At 40.1% G+C, this 15,949-nt stretch overlaps 1 protein-coding gene across 1 annotated transcript; it reads right to left on the reverse strand.

Moving 5' to 3' along the window:
* Window positions 1-1,046: 1,046 nt before the first annotated feature.
* Window positions 1,047-15,296, reverse strand: srsf6a (serine and arginine rich splicing factor 6a). Its single transcript, XM_079848492.1, has 6 exons — window positions 15,100-15,296; window positions 8,723-8,967; window positions 3,931-4,046; window positions 3,369-3,571; window positions 2,019-2,096; window positions 1,047-1,932 (listed from the first exon to the last, which is right to left on the reverse strand). Exons 1-6 carry the CDS (start codon window positions 15,204-15,206, stop codon window positions 1,485-1,487), a joined length of 1,197 nt encoding a protein of 398 aa, XP_079704618.1. The 5' UTR covers window positions 15,207-15,296; the 3' UTR covers window positions 1,047-1,484.
* Window positions 15,297-15,949: the final 653 nt, after the last annotated feature.

Genomic DNA, 15,949 nt, shown 5'->3' on the forward strand with positions numbered 1-15,949 from the left:
CTTTCTTTTTCACAGTGATGAACTTTATACTCGGATCAGATCAATGAGGCCTACGATCAATGATCAGTTTCTGAAAATGTTAAAGGCCCCAAAAGCTCCTGAAACCTTGAACAAAAATACTAATCCTTAGAAAAACATTAAGCCTGCTCACCCTCCAGGGCTTGGGCCCTAAATATGAGAAACAGGTTGGCAATAACACGCAGCGTTACGGACTGTTGTACAGCTAAATTAACTGGAAGCGGATGAGACCAGAAGTCTCGACACAAGGTACTAATGGCCGCACTCGCTCTTACATTAAACAGTGAAAAAAAAGTGAAAATCTTTATTATATAGCTTTTTTTTTTTTATTGTATTAACCATTCACTTGTCTTCAGTAAATAAGGACTTTTTTTTTTATAAAACTTCCATTTGTCAGATATTCTATTGTGGTATTGAAGTTGGTATTGAGAATTGTGAAATTTTGCTGATATCTAATATTTTGATATTTTTGTTCTCATGCACTGCTTCTTGAAGCTCAACAGCCAATCAGATCGACTGGGTTCCATGATTAGTGCACCACAAACTCTAGGCAGACAGAGACCAGGCTTCAGCAGTGAAGAGGGTCACCAGCCGCCATGATCTGCTCTAACACCAGGAGTCTTCACTGCAGACGGCAGGACGGTGAACCCCTGAGGGCCCTTCACAACAAGAACTATAACTACATTAGATTCCACACCCGTGCATAAGGTTCTGTCTCTTATAAGTGACAATATTTGTCATATTTTGCTTTAAAGACTTGAGTTCTTGAGTTTTTATCCAGCTGATGAATGATAAAAACATTAATGCTGGATTCTGATTGGCTGTCAATGTTTTTATCATTCATCAGCTGGGAAAAAAATATGTAATGCAATGATATTGTTCATCTGTGTCATTATCATTGTAGTTGTGGACTTCCCTATTCACCAATTAAAATGATTATTCAAAATTCAGCATTGTGTTATCTTTGGTATAGCCCTTCACAATGAGTTTTGGTAAAAACAGCATTAAAAAAAACAAAACACCAACAGTGAACTAGATTGTAAATTTTAATAAAACAAAATCAGACAGTTTTCAATTAAATGAGGAAAAGGAAACCTTGATTTTTCAGATAATAGTTAGCACTTTCTAAGCCACAGGACGCAGCGGCCCGTCGTTCCGCTGCCGAGAGAGAGGCCTTTCCCAGCCACGGCACAGAGGATCATGGTTTATAAAAAGATTGACATGCAGCACACTAAATTAAATCAATGAATTATTCTCATGCCATTGGTACGTATATAAAATATTGAGGCTATGATTCACTCTGTTGAAGATGGGTAAGTTAAAACTAATGCAATAACTTGGACCTGGATCCCATCATTACCATTAGAAAACTATCCCGGAAAACTGGACTCCTAAAGAGGTGGGAGGGGAAGAAAAAAACAAAACAACAACAAAAAAAAAAAAAAAAATTCAGACGGCACTTAAAACTAGTCTTGGGACTTGGATCTGGAGCGGGAGCGGGATCGGGATTTGGAGCGCGAGCCAGACTTTGAGCGGGAGCGTGAATGCCTGTCTGGAGACTTCCCAGCCTGAGGTGTTGGAGAGCGGGAAGCAGACTTGGACTTGGGACGCCCCCCATCGCCATTCTCCACAGGAGAAGCAGATCTGCTCCGGGACTTCTTGCTGACCGGCTTCTCCTGGGACCGCCCGCGATCCGACTTCACTTTAGAAGTGCTCTTAGACCGGGACTTGCGCTCGTCTGAGCGGGAGCGAGACTTGCGACTGGTTGATCGACTGCGAGACTTGTGTGTGCGGGAGCGAGAACGAGATTTACGGTTGCGTGAGCGAGACTTGCTCGACGGAGACTTGGAGCGAGACTTGTGTCCTGACTTGGAACGGGACCTGGAGCGGGAGCGGCGTCGGCGAGAGCGAGACCTACAAAAGACAATCAGAAGCTGAAAAAAGGAAAGGAAAAACAAACAACTACTCGCATTTAAATAATTTTCATTATTTATTCCTACCTTGATCGAGATCTTGAGTTGCTCCGAGAACGGCTGCTACGCCGACTCCTACTACGAGAACGACGCCGGCTACGAGACCTGGGGGAAAAAGAAAAGAATAGTTTAACACACTCCTATCCCAGCATTATATGCAGAGTCAACTGTAAGTGTAAATACTGCGGCTCTTATCTTAGCAGCATTCAGTATGAGGCAGGACTGTTTGTCCAGTGAATATAAGATGGGAGAGAAAAAAGCCATTAAAAAAGTCGTCGTATGTGTGTATTAGACCAGTGTGTTAAAGTGAGAGCGGCCTGATATACAGTACCTGCTGCTGTCTATGCTGGTCATGTGAATCAAACAACAAAAGAGAAACAGATGATCACTCACTGCTCTTGACCTTGAATGTACTTGAATGCTCTGGCGACGAGTTAAACGTGTGCAGCTCAATCAGGGGCGGGGCTATGCTAATAGGGCCATGGGGGCGGGGCCTGCTCTACTGTGACATCACAACACATGCATTCCTGAATGTCTCATTTAGAGACACTTTCTGATTTATGGAGAACATTCCAAACGGAGTGAATGGATTTGTCATAATAGGGTGGTTGTGTACGCACTGCGGATACAATTATGTCCAACAACTGAACTTTGCATAATAGGACAACTTTAAAGTAATAACCAGCAATAAATTATGGCCCAAGCTAGAAGCTTGTGGTACACCAGAGGTGAAAAGTGCCCAGTGGGGGTGTCACAATATATCGCAATACAAAAATGCAACAATATTTATCGTGGAGAGTGACAGTATGTATTGTGTATAGTTCACCCAAAATTAATGAGAAAAAAAATTGAGTTTTAGTGTCAGTACTACATTACACTACCGTATATAAATGTTGACAATAATGTATAATAAATAATGCAATGGGGGAATATTTGTGGGTCCTGATGATGTCAAATGTTAGCAGTAAAAAGTGGCCTACATTATTTTTAATATATCTAGTTATTGACAGAGTTCAAGCATATTCGTCTAAAATAATCCTGTATTTTCAGCTTCAGAATCATGAATTTTGTTATTCTGGTGTCTCTATTATACTGAGCTTTGGGTTTCAGCACCAAGTCCAAGCCTGTTCATTTACAGCCACAATTTTTTTATTTTAAATCAACAGTACATTTTTTGTTAAACTTTTATCATATGTTTTGGAGTATTGCAATAATATGGTATCGTGAGTTCAGTATCGTGATGTATCGAACCGTGACATGAGGGTATCGTTTCACTCCTAGTGCCCAGCAAGATGATTTCCCAATCCTAGCAAAGCTTTAAAGTGTCTTGAATATTAAAAATCAAATATTTGCTGGTTAAACTTGATAAGCACTCACCGAGAGCGGCTCCCGGAGTATGAGCGCCGACGCCGCGGCTTGTCTTCAACCAGACGAATCTTCCTGCCGTTGATGTCCGTTCCATCCAGCTTGTCCAGCGCTCTCTGCATGTCCGAGATGGAGCGAAACTCAATGACTCCCTCGTTGGCGCGCTCCTTGTGTGCGTCTGCATAGGTCACCTCACCCGCCTGGCGCATGAAGTCCTGCGAAGGGAACACAACCTTCACCTCTGTGCACAACATAGCTTGTGACGGCAAAAGTACATACTTGACTATGAAAAATCTGTGTTCTTCAATCTATGTTGGGTATTTTCATAAGGGTAATGTATATTTATAATGCAATGCCAATCGACATAGTATTCTATTGTGTGGTAATGGCTATCAAATAAATTAATTTCTGCCTCATTCTGTAATAGGATGCCACATCAGTTCACAGAAGGAAGTTATTTCAAACCGGTTGCCATTAAGTGTAATTGATCCCTTTGTATGCAATGGTGTGAGAATCGAAAAAAATGCACACAGGAATGCGGTCAGCATTAATGCGTGTATATCACCGGCGTTACCTTAAGGTCTTGCCAACTGCAGCGACTGGAGAGATTCTCCACAATGAGCCGGTGCTCGGTGCGAACAGGAGGACCATACTTGTCCCTACCGGTGCGACTTCTGTTGCTGTAACCACCTTCAGGAGAAAAGGGAAGGGGACATCTTTTTATGACAGAGAAATCAAGGAAAGATGGACGCCACTGAATTAACATTAGAACCTATGAGAGGATACAAGTCATATTTGCCCTCTGTTGCTTATTGCCAACCTGTTCAGACTCAAGAGCAGTTTGTTGCCTCCCAGAAAGGCTTTACTATTTGGATAAGAGAGAAGCTGATAAGACTGACAACAAGACAATCGTTCCCAGGTCGTTCAGGGCAAAAATTATATTTTGATAGGCAGCATGATACATTTAAATGTCTAATATTTAGGCTCACAAATCCTCGCATGAACATCTTGCCCGTACAATGTCTCCATTTCAGGTATTTCTATTACATTTTGGCTAGAGGCTTTCCATATGGACAACATAGCAATAACTAGTGGCATTCCTCACCATCACCCCTGGTCTATTGGCAAAAGGCTGCTGTCATCTTGGCTTCCGGTTAGGTCAGCCAAAGCATCAAGGGGCAAAGGTCACACACACATTGTAAGGTGAAGAGGCCAAGGCCAAACCGGTCAGGTAGTCATCTTAGCCACAACGACACTTGGACTCAGCCTCAGCCCCCACTGGACTCTTTCAAATTGAAACATCAAGGACTTTGTTATTGTGGAAATCAAATTGGAAATCAAATTAAACTTTAACATGGACGTTGATGGTTACTTTCCACTGGGCTAGAACACAAGCTTAAAAGGCAAGAAGAAAGAATAAATGGTATATGGGGGGAAAACACACCATTGTATAAAGCAGTGCTTCTCAAGCCTGTCCCACAGCACATTTTGGGTGCGTCCCTAATCGAACACACCTGACTCCAATCACCAGCTCATTAGTAGAGACGGCAAGACTAAAGCTGGGTGCGTACGATGAGGGAGGCATGCAACATGTGCAGTGGGGGGGGGGATTGAAGATAAGGCTTGAGAAGCACTGGTGTAAAACACCCTCTAACAAAATAAAGTGTAACATGTTTCATATAACAAGTACCTGAACTAGGGGTGTAACGATACCCTCATGTCATGATTCTGAACTCATGATACGATATTATTGCAATACTAAATTTGGTATTACATTGGGTGTGTAAATGAATAGGCTTGGACTTGGAGCCTATTTTAGACGAATATGCTTGCAGTCTTTCACTGGCTAGATATATTTAAAATAATGTAGGCCACTTTTACTGGTAACAAGATATTTGGCTTCATCAGGACCCACAAATATTCCCCCATTGCATTATTATACATTATATTTAACATTATATACAGCAGTGTAATGTAGTACTACTGACACTAAAACTCCGAAAACTTGAATTTTTTCCTCACACAGTAATTTTTATTTTGGGTGAACTATACACAATACATACCGTCACTCTCCACGATACATATTGTTGCATTTTCGTATTGCGATATATTGTGACACGGTATATTGTTACACCCCTAATTTGAATAATTCAATCAAAGTACAGTCTTTGAGAGAGTACTGGCAATGACTTGCCCTGATGTGAAAGGGCTAAAGATGACATTTCATTAGCATTACATCAACATAATAACGAGAACATATGGAATCAAGAAAGCTGTGTGAAGCTGGTTTGGGTTTCTTCACTGAAAGTTAGGGCTGGGTGGTATATCGAGTTCGAACGATATTTCAATATATTTTTTATAAACGATCTAGGATGAGGTTTATGATATACAGAGTGAGCTGCTGCTGCTGAAAGTGAATCAAATTTGTCCTGAAGACATGCTTTATATCAAAGGTTTCAAAACAACTTGTAATATATAGTTGACGTGTGTATAGTTTAACACTGCTTGCCCCGCCAGACAGATACTTGCGGCTTTTAATATGTTTAAGATGTGGTTTTGCAAATCATGCAAGGTCATGCAAATATTTCCATTTAGCTCTCAGGAGAGGACAAGCGAGTCGCCACTATCCATCACAGACTTCAGTGAGTGAGCGCCGCCAAACAGGCGATAGGAGATGAGCGCCATGATTATGACGAGGGATGTCAAGATGCCAAAAATAGTAGTCGATACCACCAAAAGCACAAGATACTCGATACCACGGTAAAACAAAAAAAGGGAAAAAACTAACACTTAAACATTACCTTTAAGAGGGGCATTTTAATACTCGTTTTAAAAAAGAAATTAAAATTATATCACAAAAATGTTTGCATTGTTAGCATGAGGCTCCTCCATCAGCCTGAAGGGGGTTATTCTGAGATAACAACCGGCTGGATGTACATTATCCCGCTTATTACACGGCTACTTGCCACATAAGTAAATTAGACATGAAATATTGATCTTTAGAGATTAAATATCTTATTAGGTCTTTAAACGCAAAGCTTCCGCGAAGAGCAGTTGTAGCGCGGCGAGTTAAAACTAGACGGACATTTAAGGGATACGGTATACAGTCATAACACTTATTACTAGGGCTGCACGATATTGGAAAAAAAATTACATTGCGATATTTATTTCCCAACGATATATATATATCGCGATATTGCGAGCAATCAATCCAGGCTAAAGTCAATAATTACCATTCCATGTTATTAATAATTTCACTAATAAGCAAGTTTCATTACAAGTAACAAAAAGGCCACTTAATATTTTATTCCAGAAACATATTTCTCTCAGAATTCGGTGAACGTTCTACGCAGGACCTAACGTTCTTCAGGTTCTAGGACCCGAAAAATTATTTTTTCTGTGCTGATTCAGTGACGCGTTCATGTAAACGGCACCTAGAACCAGCAAAAGTAATGATTAATAATATGTAAAATATTACAATGAGACATTTTAATTGTTTATTAATAAACAAGTGTTTTCTGTAAAGATGAAGTTGACAATACTGACTCGCGATCTTCGCAGCAGTGATCGGGAGAAATGCACTTTTCATACAGATTAATTTTTTTTTTTTTTTTTTTAATGGTTCTGTTTAAAAGTAGAGATTTCTGTAGATAATAGTTATATTTCTATTTTTTTATTATTATTATTTTTAGGTGTGTGAGGCGAGTAGGCTACCTTTTATGCTGAGTTTCGGTTCATGGATGATAGCTTAATCTCCAGTTCAGGCGCTGGCTGCTATATTTAATTTTTAGGCTATTTATTAAATCCAGGAAATTGGATAATGAAATACTGATTAAAATTAAGATACAATTAATACAAAACGAAATTCGTTTTAAAGAAAGGCTTTGTGCTTTCTGTTTGAGGTCTCTGTGAAAGTTTTAAAGCAGTCTTTTAGTGCCGCTTTCATAACGGTCGCGTCCGTAATGTCACATAACATTGTTTTTTCCTCATAAATGCGAACACGAAAAATAAACGACTTTTAAAAAAAAGACAACCATCCACAACTTTATAACACTCCAGCAAAGCAGCCTCCCTCTTTTTGGTCAACATCCTCCTTTTTGTAGACGAAATAGGCTAACGTTAGTCCCAAATAGCTGATTTTGACTTTTTTGCGGCGGATCCTCTTCGTCGCGCATTTGTGAACGTTGGCTGTGAGCGGTGAGCTCCAGTCAACCAGTGAACCAGTCACTGTGCAGGCACGCGGAACGCGTATGTCACCCCAGCAAAAAGCCATACAACAATCTCGTGTTTATTGTGTGCTACTAACGTTACCCTTCACATCGCATGTTCCGGCGATGTGACTATCGCTCATTCGCACATCGCGATGTCGATGTTAAAACAGAATATCCTTCAGCCCTACTTATTACACAGCATTTCACCACATAAATAATTATAGTGATAAGATATAATGATTTTAAATTAAACTGTTTGATTATGAGATACAAAAACGTATGATTTTAAAACAGTGTACAAAACAATAGTCACAAAATGGCCACCGCTGCGTTTGTATGAAACAAGAGAGAGCGGGTCCACGATACTGGGTGGCATAATTAAGTAACTGTACACAAAATATCGTTCATATTTTATTGGCTCACCAAACGCAAAACTTCCACGAAGAAAAAACGTTCCTAGTGAGCGTATAGTATAGCACTGCTGACTTCAGTGACCCGGATGAGCCTGCGTTTTCTGTTTTGAGCGGTTGTTACCTGGGAATAACACCGCTGGATGGCGCCAGCGACCAATCAGAATCAAATATTCCACAGAGCCGTGTAATAATTACCAGTAAACATTTAGTCTGTGCTTTGTTTTTATTTAGTTTAATTTTTTTAGTGATTCTAATTTCTGCTTTTTTTATTGTAATGTTACAATAGAATGTAACGTGATTTTAGCCCTTTTTTTTGCGCATAGCATAGATAGTTGCATTCACTATATATGTTTTCATAGCCTTCAATGTGAACATTGTTTGTAGGGCAACATTGGGCAAGATGTGAAATAATGTGAAAAATATGATTTGTTTGGCCATATCGCCCAGCCCTACTAAAAAAACGTAAAGAAAGGAGGGGAAAGAAAACATTAGCTTAATAATAGCACTTGACAGCATGATGTTTGATATAAATGCAAATACAGAAATTAATAATTGCTTGTTAAATTAACCGTAAGGAAAAAAAATTACATGCAAGCAGTATAAATCTGGGTAGCAAGTTTTCTGATACATTCTTGCTTAATGCTTACACTTAAAATCCTCTTAGAAGCATCTGGTTTCCAGAAATGTAAAACCAAGTACTCTCTGCAATAAGACACAACATAACTGATGTTATTGTACTTACTGCTGCGTCCTTCTCCTCTACCTCCTCCTCCTCCACCACTGCCGCCACCGCCACCATAATAACCCCCGCCTCCTCCTCCTCCGCCGCCGCCTCCACCTCCTCCTCCTCCTCCATAGCTGTCGCGGTCTCGGCGAGGACCTCTGGCGTGCTCCACCATGACCCGCTCTCCACACAGCTCTTTACCGTTCAGCTCATAGACGGCATCATCTGCATCACGGGTGTCTTCAAACTCTACAAAGCCATACCTATGAAGACAGACCTGATTAGGCCCAAGGCTAACAAGCAATGCAGATTACAGTGGTTAAACCCAAGACTTCTCACACTGTGCTCAACTAGGGCTGTCACTTTTGTGAAAAAATCGATTTGAGACATAAGTGTTTATTGAATCGATTGTAAAATCAATTTTCCATGTCTAAAGACCTTTCCAATTTAAACGCCAAATATGGGCAAATCCACGGACAACTAACAGGCATTAGGACGAACGTAAAGAGGGCGCTTAATATGCACAAGTCAGCAATATTCCTGATGATTTATTGACGTGAAGTTTCGTGCACAATGATAAACAGGAGTGCAACATTCTCAAAAAACAATAAGCAGAGTGGACTGCCATAACATAACTCTGTATTAGGGCTGCACGATTTTGAGAAAAAACCTAATTGCGGTTTTTCTGACAAATATTGCGATTGCGGTGCGATTTTCGATTTTTTTGGTTTTATTTATTTTAAAGCTTGAGTAAGCAAACTGTACTTTTTATGTAATAAATATAACCTTATTGTAAAGTGTTACTGATTAGTTATACACCGATTCAGACGTCTCCTGAGTTCACTGTTGGAAAGATTAGTTGTTTTAACCATTCATTAAAATGAATCGGTTCAAAGGAGTCATTAGTTCGCGAATTGGACGTGTCATGCGCGTTGTGTGATTATCCCAGCAGTTAGGACATGGACATCCAAGATTTCTGTCAACACAGAAAACATTTCATCACTGGATATTTTTTTCGTTCAATTAAAGAGTTTTTTTTTTTGTCAGTTAAATGTCCGGAACGCTTTTCAGTTAAATTTATTTAGCACAATTCACACCCAGCGATAATTCAGGAAAAAAAAAAAATCTCCGAATGATCCACATGAAACTTTGGTCTTCCGACCTTTTACCACCGTGTCGATTTATTTTGATTAATATGTGCAAGGGAGAGAGAGCAAGACAGCGCTTAGTTTGGAGACGGTGAAGTCTTGTTTACATTTTCGCCTGGCTCCGAAGAGAGAGAGAGAATGCGCGCGCGACCGGCTCTCTCTCTCTCTCTGCTCGTTCTTTCAGTTAAACATGCGCCCTGTCACTCACAAGCGCAGCAGTTCATCTAATTACTCACCGATCAAATAAGACTTTGGCGGGACAAAAATTCACTTTGGCGGGCGCTAAAACAAGTTCAATGCAGAAAATTCATGCGTGAATTTAACTTAGTAGGCTACATGACCATGCACTCGCACAAATGCGACCACATAAAATTTTAACTCGCACATTCTCAAAAAATGGTCGCATATGCGACCATTTTGGTCGCAGTCTGGAACCCTGGTGTCGGTGGTGATTTTTAAGATGCTGGTATAGATTGGTAGTGTTTCTTCTGGATCTGGCCACGGCACGTCGACATATTTTAGCACTCTTTTGCTCCACGTCGTTCTTCGCGAAGAAAGCCGGTGCACTGCATACAACCTTGTAACTTTCCATTGCCATTTCTAATTGGCCAGCAAGCCAGGAACGCGAGATTCGACCATTTTGATTGGCTAATAGGTTTGTCACTCAAATGTCAGAGGCGGGGGAAAAAACCTCAGACTCCTGAGGTTAGGTTATTGCGGGAGTTAAAACCTCAATATCGATGCGATAAAGGTTAATCGTGCAGCCCTACTCTGTATGCATGAGACTGTCTGTATACTGGCAGAATTCACATTTTTGTAGTAAAAAGAGACATTATGCAGAAGTATAATTTGCTGTTATGTGTGTGTGTCAGAGCCTGCAGTTGCTGTGTGATGGGCGTATCGTGACGAGCTGGACGCGCTCCGAGAGAAGCCCGTTAAAATCGATTCCCTATTTTAGTTTTTCGAAACTTGTGTTGGTTGGTCCGATCGATAGTGCAATCGATTTTCGAACGTAAAGTGACAGCCCTATGCTCAACCCAGAGTTATCGTTGTTCTAAACTCCGCTTTAAACCCAAGGGGAAAAGGAAAGTCTCACAATTGTAATTTAGAAGCTGGTTTTTACCCGGGCTCATGAAGAGCAACACTTCTGTGCTGTTAACCCCGGACTGCGTGCAAACGTGCAACAGTGTGAAAGACTGTACAGTGTTAGAACATTACGACTAGATATTTAGCAGTCGACAGGTGATAGCCAATCAAGAGCCTCATTCACGGAAACGCAAAAGTTCAGGGGAAAATGTAAAATGGTGACAATATGTGCGGCAATTGGAGTGAAGAGGAGACCATTTCATTCTTACCTTTATAGTCTGAAAAGTCTGTTTAGTATAAACTTTATAGTATAACCTAGTGTTGTCAAAAGTTTTATTTTGAAATTAAAATGTAACGATACCAGCCTTTCCCTCTAGCATTTTGAGCGCTGTTGAACGGATTCTTAATCACCTCTGATTGGCTATTGTACTATATTGCCAAAAGTATTGGGACACCCCTTAAAATCAAGCACCTAGGCATGCAGACTGCTTCTAGAAACATGTGAAAGAATGGGTCTCAGGAGCTCAGTGAATTTAAGCCGTGTAGGTAACCGTGATAGGTTGCCACCTAGTCCATTCATGAAATTTCCTCAGTAATTAAGTATTCCACAGTCAACTGTTAGTGGTATTATAACAGTGGAAGCAATTGGGAACAACAGCAACTCAGCCACAAAGTGGTAGGCCACGTAAAATCACAGTGAGTTCAATAGAAATCAATAGCTACAGACCTTCAAACTTTGTGTGGCCTTCAGATTAGCTCAAGAACAGTGCGTAGAGCTTCATGGAGTGGGTTTCAATGGCCGAGCAGCTGCAGCCCAGCCTCACATCAAGAGCAATGTAAAGCGTGGGGTGCAGTGGTGTAAAGCACTGGACTTTAGAGCAGTGATACATGTTCTCAATCTCTGGAGTGACGAATCACGCTTTTCTGTCTAGTAATCCAATGGACGAGTCTTGGTTTGGTGTTTGCCAGGAGAACGATACTTGCCTGACTGCATTGTTTCTCAGAGGTTGGGCTTGGCGCCTTCGTTCCAGAGAAAGGAACTCTTAACACTCTTAATTTCATGCTCCTGACTTTGTGGGAACAGTTTTGGGATGTTCCTGTTCCAACATGACTACTGACCAGTGCATAAAGCAAGGTCCATAAAGACATGGATGAGCGAGTTTGGTGTGGAGGAACTGGACTGGTCTGCACCTCAACCTGATCGAACACCTTTGGGATGGATTAGAGCGGAGACTGTGAGCCAGGCCTTCTCGTCCAACATCAGTGCCTGGCCTCACAAATGCGCTTCTAGAAGAATGGTCAAAATTTCCCATAAACACACTCCTTAACCTTGTGGAAAGCCTTCCCAGAAGAGTTGAAGTGGTTATAGTTGCAAAGGGTGGGCCAACTCCATATTAAACCCTACGGATTAGTAATGGGATGTCATTAAAGTTCATGTGCATGTAAAGTAGGGGTGGGAGAAAAAAAAAAAAAAAAAAAGAAAAGAAAAAAAAAAAAGATCCATCGATGCATCGCGATTCTCTCTCCAACGATTCTAGATCGATTCTGAGCTTAGTTCGGGGATCTTTTTTTAGTTAAGTTCAATTTAAGTTAAATCTCTTTTTTGACTTTAAAAGAAAAGAAAACGTGCCTAATAATAATTATGCACACCTGAATATAAGGCGTTTTTTCATTTCCAGCCTTCAAGAACAATTAAATATCACTTATAAATGATTAAATACAAAATGAATAGTAGTTAAGATTAATGTGGTTTGGAACTGGTAAAACGTGCCTAGAAATAAAATATCAGAAAATCTATGTACCTAATACTTCTGCACACACTGACTGTACATGTCTGTGATTGTGTTCACGTGCTCAACATACATGTCTGTGATTGGCCATTGTGTTCACACGCTCAACATAGATGTCTGTGATTGGCCATTGTGTTCACACGCTCAACATAGATGTCTCTGATTGGCCATTGTGTTCACACGCTCAACATGTATGTCTGTGATTGGCCATTGTGTTCACACGCTCAACATAGATGTCTGTGATTGGCCATTGTGTTCACACGCTCAACATAGATGTCTGTGATTGGCCATTGTGTTCACACGCTCAACATAGATGTCTCTGATTGGCCATTGTGTTCACACGCTCAACATAGATGTCTGTGATTGGCCATTGTGTTCACACGCTCAACATAGATGTCTCTGATTGGCCATTGTGTTCACACGCTCAACATGTATGTCTGTGATTGGCCATTGTGTTCACACGCTCAACATAGATGTCTGTGATTGGCCATTGTGTTCACACGCTCAACATAGATGTCTGTGATTGGCCATTGTGTTCACACGCTCAACATAGATGTCTCTGATTGGCCATTGCGTTCACACGCTCAACATGTCTGTGATTGGCCATTGTGTTCACACGCTCAACATAGATGTCTGTGATTGGCCATTGTGTTCACACGCTCAACATAGATGTCTGTGATTGGCCATTGTGTTCACACGCTCAACATAGATGTCTCTGATTGGCCATTGTGTTCACACGCTCAACATAGATGTCTCTGATTGGCCATTGTGTTCACACGCTCAACATGTATGTCTGTGATTGGCCATTGTGTTCACACGCTCAACATAGATGTCTGTGATTGGCCATTGTGTTCACACGCTCAACATGTCTGTGATTGGCAATTGTGTTCACGTGCTCAACATAGATGTCTGTGATTGGCCACTGTGTTCACGTGCTCAACAACATAGATGTCTCTGATTGGCCATTGCGTTCAAGCAGTGTTCATCCAATCATCACACCGCAAATATGCAGGCAAGGACATTAACCCAGGGTTTAGGAATGCATTGTGTGAAACGCCAGCTAATGAATACCCAGGATTAATTGTTAACTCTGGGTTAATTACGAGCAGTGTGAAACATGAAGCAGGATTGTTAACCCAGGGTTTACAATGACCCAGGGTTAACCATTTCAAGTGTGAAAAGCCCTTATGAATGCTGTTGAACCCAATGGAAAGACTATAAGCCTAGTCGCAGGCTAAAATACATGTTTGAGCAGTTTTAACAAAGCAGCTTGCGCTGGCATATCTTAAAATATGTCAGTGCCATTGTTTTGTCTCAAGATGCACAGCAGTTAGGCTATGTTTTTAAAGGCACGTTTATAAAAGCTACTTAAAAGTCCTAATTGAACTAAGGCCTAATCCTGACTTAATCTAGGCCTAAGCCGTATTTGTGAAACCAGGCCATAAATTAACTAAATTAATAGTGAGTGCACAAATCTACTTTATTGCACAATCAATGTGTTTGACTGTAATTACAACCAGACCAACTATACACACACAAAAAAAAAAAAAAAAAAAAAAAAAAGGGTTGCTGTTGGCTTGAGAAAGCCTGGCTAGAAAGTTTGAAGTAATTTAAAAAGTTTGAAATTAAGGGTTCCAGGTCAAAGTAGTTTTTATAAGTTACAAGTGTAAGGTCTATCAGACAGATTTAGCAGGTTTTCTGGGTGGTTGTTAGGATGTTATCAATTAGCTAGCATGTCCAAAACTAGTTGGTAGGCATTGCTAGAAAGATGGACAGCCAGAAAAGCGCTATATGAGAAAATAGCCAACAAAAATTAACGTTACCCGGAAGAAGATTAAGTCAAATAACAATATACTGTCTCTCTCAAGAAACAAAACGTTTGTGTGTGTGTGTGTGTGTGTGAGAGAGAATTTTACACGCGGTGACAATGAGACACACAAACACAGCGGACCGTTCATTGACTGCATCTCTGGCGCTCATTTCACTTCTGAGTCTAGGCCGAGAAAATGGAGGCGCTTGAAGCGTGTAAACGTGGCGAGACTATCAGCCGAACACTCCTGCGACAAAACATGCACAGCCAAAGCGAATATCGGTCTGTTTATTTGCAGTCACCGATAATGCGATATCGTTTAATCAACGACTGCAAATAAACAAACTCATAATGGTTAGCTACATCAACTGGCCCTTCAGCTTAATTATCCTGTTATATGTAACAACTCAATGTTTAGACCTTGAACTTAATATTAACCTAATAGTTGCAGCTGGAAACCAACCATATAATTTGAAATGTGGATTTATTTAATATCAGTGCACGCTGGATCTACCGTTAACTGTTACCTCCCTCGTGTCGCGCGCAGATGAATGAACTCACCCGTTTTTCAGATCCACCTCCAGGAGCTTCCCATAGCCACCGAAAAACCTCTGGATATCTTTTTCGCGGACATGATAACTCAACCTTCCGATATAAACTCGAGGCATGTTGATTTTGTTTGAGCTCAGCAACCGTAACACCGATTACCTCCAACAAATGAAAACAGCCACGACAGACTTTTGTCGTGATGTAAACCGGAAGCTCTTCGACCTGAAGCGCACCTTCTAAAATAAGAGTGTTTTCAACTTAAAAGTCCTATGTCAAAAAGGCGTCTTTTTCCTGAGGCACGAAGTCAAATCAAAAGTTATTACATAGTATCCGGTGATGAACCGCTAATATTTTCTTCACATTTAAAAGTAGTATTCTGTACCAAGTTCAGGACAGACTGATAGATGCGATAGAACGATTGAATACTATATATATATATATATATATATATATATATATATATATATATATATATATATATATATATATTAGGGCTGTCAAACGATTAATCGCGATTAATCGTATCCAAAATAAAAGTTTGTGTTTACATAATATATGTGTGTGTACGGTGTATAATTATTTTCTATATATAAATACACACACATGCATATATATTTAAGAAAAATGTGTTATTTATATATAAAATATTTATATATAATATAAATTCTATATAATATAAATATATATACAGTATATACATGCAAATACTTCTTAAATATATACATGCATGTGTGTGTATTTATATATAGAAAATAATTATACACCGTACACACACATATATTATGTAAAAACAAACTTTTATTTTGGATGCGATTAATCTCGATTAATCGTTTGACAGCCCTAATATATATATATATATATA

Source organism: Squalius cephalus (assembly GCF_949319135.1).
Source record: "Squalius cephalus genome assembly, chromosome: 18".
Lineage (NCBI taxonomy): Eukaryota > Metazoa > Chordata > Actinopteri > Cypriniformes > Leuciscidae > Squalius > Squalius cephalus.

Excerpts from the sequence above, each read along its gene's own strand:
- srsf6a (XM_079848492.1), bottom strand. The coding sequence starts at position 15,206 with ATGCCTCGAGTTTATATCGGAAGGTTGAGTTATCATGTCCGCGAAAAA. Across the intron at positions 8,968-15,099 it reads GAGGTGGATCTGAAAAACGG|GTATGGCTTTGTAGAGTTTG; the intron begins GTGAGTTCATTC and ends CTGTCTTCATAG. Across the intron at positions 2,097-3,368 it reads TACTCCGGGAGCCGCTCTCG|GTCTCGTAGCCGGCGTCGTT; the intron begins GTGAGTGCTTAT and ends TTTTTCCCCCAG.